Here is a 9,071-nt window from a genome sequence, read left to right as displayed (position 1 = left end):
AAAATGTTTCATGCACCAACGGTTTCGAGACTAATCAAGCGGACACCCCTATGGTGCCCTATATCTACCGTCTCCCCACAGGCATCAGGCGTCAGGGTCTTGCATCTTGCGTCCTGGTTAAGTGGTAATTTGATACGTGTGTTTAGCAATGTGCTTCTGCCTTTTGCAGTGCCGGTCATTGTAAAGGCATATGTATGCATTTATTTACGTTAAAATTTAATATACTAAATGGATAGCACCTTAATAGCCTAACTAAAGTTTAAGTGTCATTTGTTTGAAAGTAGGCCCACAAACCAATAAAGTGTAAATTGGGAAGTAAACCACACCCCCGTCCCGCTCAATATAACTCAAAAACATGATGCGAGATTCGAGAGAGATCCACTAGGCGGGAGGTGAGGCGGCGGATATGGAACACCTTAGTTTCCTCGTGCCGTTTGCTTCGGAACGCTTCCACTCAGTTCTCGTGACCGAAGACAAAATACAGGCCCAAAATTGCCTACGCCAACCAAGGCACAGTTTGTCTGTGCATGCCCTCAATACTTTCTCTAGAGTGCAAAATTTTCTATTCCAGAATATAAATTTCGACAAGGGCCACATAATGATTATGCAGTCTGCTCAATAATTGTGTGCACTGTACTTATAATGGATGATTCTCAACTCATGCCGGAAAATGGTAGTGACTGTCAACCATTGTGTAAGCCTTGACGCTGTGGTAATAAAAAATGACACGTACATGGAATACGTAATGAAACAGAAAATGCTTGTTGTTTGTGTCAAGCTTGCACTAGTCATTGAATTGAATATAATAGGGTGCGGTTGTGTTGATTCGCAGTTAGTGTTACCTTAGTCTCCGCATTCGTCATGCAGTGTGACATTGAATGGAACTACACCTGGCTTTATTGAGAAAACTGGACAAGCATTGTGACACTGCCAGCAAAAGGTAACATTGCATGAAAAGAACAAAGACTAGGGGAATAAGCGCTACCCAGAATGTTCCCGGAAAAAATCGGGGAGTCCCAACATACCTAACGCATTAAATATGCAGAAAGTAACGGCTACATAAATTAAGTGAATCGTCCGCGGCGCCCAGTCCTTCGTACCGTCGTTTTGCTGGTGCGGGTTCAGCTGTCATGGTAACTACACCGTCAGACTTGCAAACCTCACGTATATACGTTACTCATTCTCTGTCGTCAAGAAGACAGCATCATGGCCCAGTTTTGGGGACAAAATCACAAGCCTAATTCTGGTATTCGACCTGATGATAGCGCGTGTACTGCTCGGCAGGACATCGAGGCAAACAATATCAACGACAATGCTGATGACTACAAGCCAGGTGGAGTGTGCTACATGTAAGTGGATCATGATTCTTTATCAAACGTACATGTACATTGCACATAACGTGTGTCATAATGATTAAGCAAATCGCCATATTCCAACCCTCATTTTACGCAGCATGGAACACGCACGGCCTTGCACAAAGCACAAGTTTTCGAAGTAGGCCGAGGCCTATCGGCTTAACTGTTCGCGCCGAACAAATGAATTGGGAGAGATTCAGTCATTATCTCGAGACATTTTTGTACTTGCAAATTATACAAACATAATGGCGATCTATGTGTGAATAATTAACACAGTGACACACCGCGTCGCTGTATTTAGATAAGCTTATTATTGCTGTGTTCTTGAGTTGAGTGTATAAAATCTGCCACATGAAAACACTGAATGAAAAGATGGGATGATGTTACAGATCTTTCTGTAATTCCAACAGCCACACAATAATCTACAGAATGTAAATTCTCTTTATGACCATGTATTAATAAAAGGCTGCATCCGAATCTGTCGTCTCGAGCTCCAATCCCCTTCCCCCAATGTTGTTTCTCAATGCGCGATCGGCGCTGCCGCTCGAGATGACAACATTGACCGTGGGAATGGAGGACCTGGAATGGGAGTGGCTACTGACACCTGTCCCAACAATTTTGTCAAAGATTGTCTAGGCCTATGCGGCGAGGTACTGCTAACTTTACATCCTTGGAGATCACCGATAGGATAACAGAATTTAAGGACTCTAGGTCTCAAATTAAATTGCTTTAAATTAAAGTGTTAACAAACAGAAGTTAAGGGACTTTGAGGTAATAGTGCATAGCATGCTTGTGAATTATCAAAGCACATGGATTAAAAATGCCTGCACCCATTTTGGCGTCAAATTTTCTCCGCGTGGAGAATAAAACGTTAGCGGTCTAGTTTGTATAGAGCTCTATGGCCCAAATGCATCATTAAAGAATTTGAGTCTCTCCTGTCCTTTCTTTTTGGACTTTTGATGGATCACCGTTGCATTTCTCGAGGCAATAATGGAGTGACGAAATAAGAAAAATCCCACAGGATTGTTAGTTGTTTCTGAACTAGAACGGGCCTTTCAAATTCAGAAACGCATCAATTTTGGACAGTTAGGGGCCGAGGTGCCAAAGTGGATCGTATAGTTGTGATTGTACACATTATGCAACATTGATAGCATCTTCCGTTTTTAGCTTGTACCGTTTGTCCAAAATATAACTTCTATTCCACCTGTGGCTGCCATTTTGTATTTTCCAAGAACAATGGCGGAAAGCACACGTAAAACCGCACGGTACGCACATGCAAAACTGTGAACCCGTTTCAGACAATCCTGGCCAAAACTCGTTGTGCCCCCACCCCCTGGCCCCCTCTCAATGTTGGGTCTGAATGTGCGATCTGCGCTCTAGCTGGCTGGAGATGACAACATTGACAGGGTAGTGGGGGACATGCCGGCTTCAGTGGGTATGGCTATTGACGTGTGTCCGAACAATTTGGTTTAGGATTATAGGTCTAGGTCTTCAATCCAATGGAAATACATGGAGACGCCCAGACAATAGACCTAGCCATAGCTCTGCAAGCCCGTTTTGGACGCGGCCTAAGCCTACGGTTTCATTTTTTAAATAAAGAGTTTGTTCAGTTTAATGGAAAAAATTGACGCTGAATTGCGAAATTTGCCTCTGTCCGCCATTTTGTTCTTGACGTACTCCAGCCATTCCCCAGTAATAAATGGACAATAATGAAAACCGTGTTCGCACAACGTCAATGTGTTTATTGTCAACCCCGTTCTCGTGATTAATCTAAAAGTGAGAAGGGTTTCGAATAGGCCTACGCCCAGTGCTCACTGCGTGCACGATTGGTCACCAGACATCATGGACAGGAAATAACATAGTTGGTTGCAGACCAATCAGTACGTACCATTGACACAACGATAAATGCGCCTATTTCAAGAAACTTCGAAAGACACTCAATGCACACCTCAAATTCAGGCTTATTTCCACGCCTTCCGTTTTACTTTTGAACTGTTGTGAATACAGGCTGTGCTTTCCTGAGGTAGTGATGTGGGGCGCAATACGGGCGATTCACAATAGTGCACCTCCAAGAGTTTGCAACTCGTTGGCCAATCACAACACGCGAAATTTGTCGACCCTTTCCATACGCGCATTGGGTCGACAAATTTCGAGCATTGTGATTGGCCGACGCGTTGCTAACTCTTGGAGGCGCACTATTCGCTCGCATTAGTCACTTCGTTATTAGTTTCTGTTGCAATCCCTGGGGGTTGGGGTATATATCCCCTCCCACTTTTTGAGGTGGCGGGAGGGCTGTTAAATCATCCTCCCATACACACACTTTTTGCGCTGAGTATTAAACAAATTAAAGCGGATTGTAAAGAATTTTTCAGACTTCAAACGATTAAAATGTATTCAATATTACTCAAAAAAGGGGAAAACAACTTTTAAAAAGCCATAAATATGCCATTCTGAATAAATATTACAAACGTAGATTCATATTAAGAACATTAACCTCTATATGGAGTCATGGTATCACCCCTCCACCCCGCTTTTCAAATTTTCATGGGAGGGCAAGTCATGCCCCCACTTTTTCCAATCCCAAATCACCCCCCCCCCATTTCGGGCACAGACTTCCGCCACTGGTTTCAATGCCTTTCGACGGTACGTCATACTAGGACCTCAAGAGGAACACAAGGCTTTGACTTTAATGTCATTTGGGCTTCCAGGTATGCGAAGATCCTAGCCCGTTTCTGGTACGTCATTTGCCTCCTGGTTATTGTGATTGTGGCAGCATTCACAGCCGTCACTCTTACCCTCTACCCTTTGCCAGACTTCTCAAATCCAGCAAAGGTAGGGTGAACTTGATTCAATTTTTTGAAAACTTGGTAATGCATTCTTGTACGTCTTCATTTATGACAATGAAAAAAATGAAGTTGCATTGCTTCGGACAGACAGTAAAAGAAAATAAGGACTATTTGGACAATAGGGTAAACTAAAGTTTAGAAAAGAATGCTTAGAATAAAACCTTGAAATTCGCCGACTTATTTCATTGTCAAGTGTCATCTATAGTAATGCATGTTCATGAAGAACTGGCAATACTTGAATTTTGTAACCTGCTCAAATATGTAAAACTCACCAGGTAATGAGATAAATCAGTGATTATGTTAAAGAAAGTTTTTGCTTCCGTCAGACGAATTCAGGACGATAATTTTCCCCAGGCAAATATTTCGCAAGTCGATTTTCTTTTTGATACAGCTGCCTGTACTTTTGATTGTTTTTAACGTATATCTGAAAGGGGTTTGACGCACGCGGGACCCTGAAATCAGCAAGAGTAAATAGTCTTCGAAACCTTTTCGACGACTCGGACGATTTGGTGGTGTTCCGCCCGGCTGATGCTGGACGCTCCCCAGATCAAACGGTGAGACAAGAGCGCGCTGCTCAGCAGCCAAGGACCAAACGGCAGACCGACCAAGCAACCACTACCGGAATCCGTTTTTGTTCACCGTTATGTGAGTTGCTTTCCCTCCTTATAACATGTCATTTTTTAAGAAGAGTTCTTAATCTACAAACCATTGATGCATGGTAAAAGCTCTGTGAAATAACGACTCACAAAAAACGTGAGTCCAGATCTGTTAGATACATGTATCGGCAATTTTTGAAAATACAATGATGATTATTTCACTCACAATTCAGGTGTTCAACAGTTGCTTTCAAATAGAAGTTGAAAGATGGACATTTACATCCGCAGGTATTCGCAGCTCACTTATCGAGACTCTTTACGTTTTGTGAAACACATTTCAACGATGATTTTCCGCCTGCTAATATGGTCACGTTTATAAAGTTGGTCTTTTTTTAGATTCTAAGATCAGATGAAATCCGATGCATGCAACGTCTATAGCAGGCAGTATCGTTGCTTTTGTTCATCGCTGAAACGCAGGCCCAAATAAAGCATCTGGTCCTTTCTAAGTTTTCATTGTTCCAGCAGAAGGAATAAAATTTATGGTGTCCTTGTAAAATGTGCTTTATGTTTGACGCAGCTAAAGGATACCTTTAATGTTTTTTTCAGGGCAAACAGTACAAAACACTGATTTGGGAACATTGGTGTTTGAGGGAGTAGATGGAAGCAACATGCTGACAGCAGAGGCCATTAAATCAGTTTGCAAGGCGGAGGAAGGACTTGTGACGTCACATTTGTCTTACCCAGAGAAGTGTATGTGCCGAGACGCACGTGGCGACTGCCCTAGTTCCTGGTCTCTCGGAAACTACGTAGCACTGCTGTCCAACAAGACCTCCTACACGGAGATCGAAAATGTTGATGTAACAGACACTGTTAGTCTGCTGCTGCGCTGCGCGCCGTTTTTTCGCAACACAACGGCAGAGGACATGCAGATGGATACTATTCCAAATGCCATCCCGGACGAGTGCAAACAGCACGAGTACGCTGCTTTCACAATGCTCCACTACCTTCTCCCCGCCGAGGTCGGTCGGGGTGTCACCGAAAGCAGTACCTCCCTGGAGTCCTCGATTACAACGGTACTGCTACCCATCATTGACCGAGACGCCCAGGAAAAGATCTTCCAGGAAAGTATACAACAGAAACCCGCCACCGATGGCATCACACGACTCCGGGCGGTGGATATGCCTATCAAGTTCTCCCTCTTTGCGAGCGCCATCTTGTTTGATAGCCTGTTCTTCGGCATTGCCGCCGCAGCAATTTTTCTCCTGATCTGGATTTATACCGGTTCCATCCTTGTCACCCTGGCGGCACTCCTCAATATGGTGTTCTCATTTGCTTTGGCAGATTTCTTCTTCACGGTGGCATTTGTGCGACCTTTCTTCCCCTTTGTCAATATCATTTCTGTTATTCTGCTGCTTGGGATCGGTGCCGACGACACGTTTGTCTACATGGACCTGTGGAAGAAGTGCCGATCGGAGTTTGGCGACCAAGACTTGGTGAGACTCGTCCACGAGACCCTCCGCCACGCTTCCGCCACGATGTTTGTGACCAGCTTCACCACCGCAGCCGCGCTCTTCGCGACAGCCCTGAGCGAAATCGTGGTCGTAAAGTGCTTCGCCGTCTTCGCGGGGACAGCCATCCTGATGAACTTGGGACTGACACTATCTCTGCTGCCGGCCGTCATCGTCATGCAGCACAAACTGACAGCTTGGTGCTGCTCATCCACGACCAGCGAGGACCAGTCTACCGGGAAATGCAGTTGCTGCTTAACCAAGCTGCTCACACCCCTGACAAAGTTTCATGAAATTGTTATCCCCTTTCTTGTGAAGAAGCTAAGATTCCTGTGGATTGTTCTCTTTCTGTTGCTCCTTGCTGGTAGCGCAGTTGTAATTTTCTGTATCCCAGGTTTCCAGCTACCTAGCTCTTCGGACTTCCAGTATTTCATTAATTCCCACTACCTGGAACAGTATGATCTCGTCTACAAAGACCAGTTTGCATATAACAAGGACAGAGTTGGGGATTTTGTTGGATGGGTTGTTTGGGGTGTCCACTCAGTCGACAACGGTAACTGGTGGGACCCAGACGATAGAGGGACCCTAATTTTGGACGATTCTTTCACATTTTCCAGTCCCGAGGACCAGACGTGGATGCGTAATTTCTGCCGAGATATGCGGGAGCAGAGCTTCCACACGTCATTTGAGGGCGAAAATTGCACTATCGAGAACTTTATCGACTTTATGGAACGGCCAGCTTGTAATATCTTCGGCCAAGATGTGTCCCCTTGCTGCAATCAATCGATTTTTCCTTACGAACCTGATCTCTTTAAGATCTGCCTAGCTAAATTTGCCGATGTCTTTCAATCTCCAAGTCTCTTCTTCCGGAGGACGGACGGTCAGCTAGCTGGTATCAAAATCAGTTTTCAAACGACGTTTAAAAACAGCCTCAAATTCGTCGACAACGACGAACTGTGGACGACCATTGATACTTGGATTGGAGAGAAGATAAAATCGGCGCCTGAATCACTCCAAAGGGGGTGGTTTTCGTCATATTATTACCAACTGTCCTTTTACGATCTCCAACAAAGTCTTGCAGCTGGAACCAGAACATCTATGCTCGTCACCTTGGCGGTAGCGTCCGGTATACTGTTTCTGACAATACAGAATATTATCCTCACCCTGTGGGCTATGCTGACCATAACAAGCGCCGTGTTTGTTACAGTGGCAAGCCTTGTCCTGCTTGGCTGGGAGTTAAATGTAGTCGAGGCTACCATTATCACGTTAGCGGTGGGTCTGTCGGTGGATTTCACCATTCACTACGGGGTGGCTTATAAACTCTCTCGTCACCCTGACCGAATCAAACGCTCTCTCTACTCTCTTAAAACCATGTCGCCCGCTATCACCATCGCGGCTTTTTCAACGTTCGTTGCGGGCGCCCTGGTGTCGCCGTCCACACTTCAGAGTTATTATCAGTTTGGCGTCTTTCTGATGCTCGTCATGAGCATCAGCTGGACGCACGGCACCTTCTTCTTCCAGTCGCTGTGTCTGGTGGCCGGCCCGCAAGGATCGTGCGGAGACATCCCGTGCCCGGCCTGCTGCGAGTGCTGTCGAGTCGGTTCCAGACCCGCCGAGGCAAGGTCCGTGTCACCCACGCGGGGAAGGATCACCGAAAGTCAGGGTCACGACAATCCTGTCGGGGCCAGTATCCGTGCAGATGAAGGAATCTATACCGTAACAAACGGATGGATTATTACCCAGGGGAATGATCTTCTGCCAGGAGGCAAGTAATCACAGAACCATGACTCTGCAGCCTGAAGTCTTCTCAATACATTTCATTTATTGTATTTTGATACCAGTGATGTATCGGGGGGGGGGGGGACTTGCTCCCCTGACAGATTTTTTAATACTTCATAGATGAGTAGGAAAGACAGTAACCGTCATATTCAATTATCAAAAAATTGGTTATATATTTCTCCCCCATTATCATATTGAATGAACCCACAAGTGCATTTGCTTTTGAATTCCCCCCCCCCCACCAGAAGCTGGATGTGCCACTGCTTGACACATTACTTCTTTAGTAGTAGCTTATTAGTCCCTGCAGGTTCGTGGAAGATATGAATACTTACTATTGGAAAATGGTTTCATTTACACAAACAAAGCACAGCCCCAGACCATATCTTTGGGGCAATTTTTTTTCAGCCTTTAAACTTTAGAATTTCTTCAGACAATGATTTATTATCTGAAGGACGAGGCTACATTTGGTGACTTTATTACACGTTTTGGAGAGGAGGGGAAATGAGATCCTCCCTCGAGTCGATTTTTTTCTCATCACATTTTTGAAAGAAATTTTTTTCTCCTTTTGGAGGGAGATTTCCCCGTTGCCACCCCGATGAGCTGGTTGAGTTAGAGTACAGGGTGTATATTTCTGTGTTTGTTGTGTTGAAATCCAATTTGATGATCAACTGTCAATCTTCCTAGAATGCTGGTTTTCTTAGGAAGATGGGACAGCATATTTTTTGCACATATTAAAACGTTTTTGCTTTGCCAGTCTTCACTTTCTCTTCAGAAGACACCAACTTGTTTAAGCCTCATGTCGCTATATTCTTAAAGAGTCTGGCGGTTGGTGCAATAAGGAAAGCCCAATTCCAAAATCGCAGTTTTAAACTGAATCTGGCTTGGTAATTTGTTTGGAATGTGTGGTTAATGCTCTGTTCATATTGTAGAGACCATGGACAGATTAGCTTGAGATGTCCGTTGTGTACCAGAGGCATAGTCTCTCAT

General features: G+C 44.7%; 1 protein-coding gene across 1 annotated transcript; it reads left to right on the top strand.

Annotated features, from left to right (window-relative positions):
• The first annotated feature begins 962 nt into the window (after positions 1-962).
• On the top strand, positions 963-8,186 carry LOC110980753 (protein dispatched homolog 1-like). Its single transcript, XM_087132334.1, has 4 exons — positions 963-1,349; positions 4,064-4,187; positions 4,633-4,846; positions 5,404-8,186. Exons 1-4 carry the CDS (start codon positions 1,207-1,209, stop codon positions 8,076-8,078), a joined length of 3,156 nt encoding a protein of 1,051 aa, XP_086988460.1. The 5' UTR covers positions 963-1,206; the 3' UTR covers positions 8,079-8,186.
• The last annotated feature ends 885 nt before the right edge of the window (positions 8,187-9,071 follow it).

This window comes from Acanthaster planci, unplaced genomic scaffold (genome assembly GCF_054643075.1).
Source record: "Acanthaster planci isolate LZ-2023a unplaced genomic scaffold, COTS_SCS Contig213, whole genome shotgun sequence".
NCBI classification, from domain to species: Eukaryota; Metazoa; Echinodermata; class Asteroidea; order Valvatida; family Acanthasteridae; genus Acanthaster; species Acanthaster planci.
This window is presented reverse-complemented; position numbering and strand designations above follow the sequence as displayed.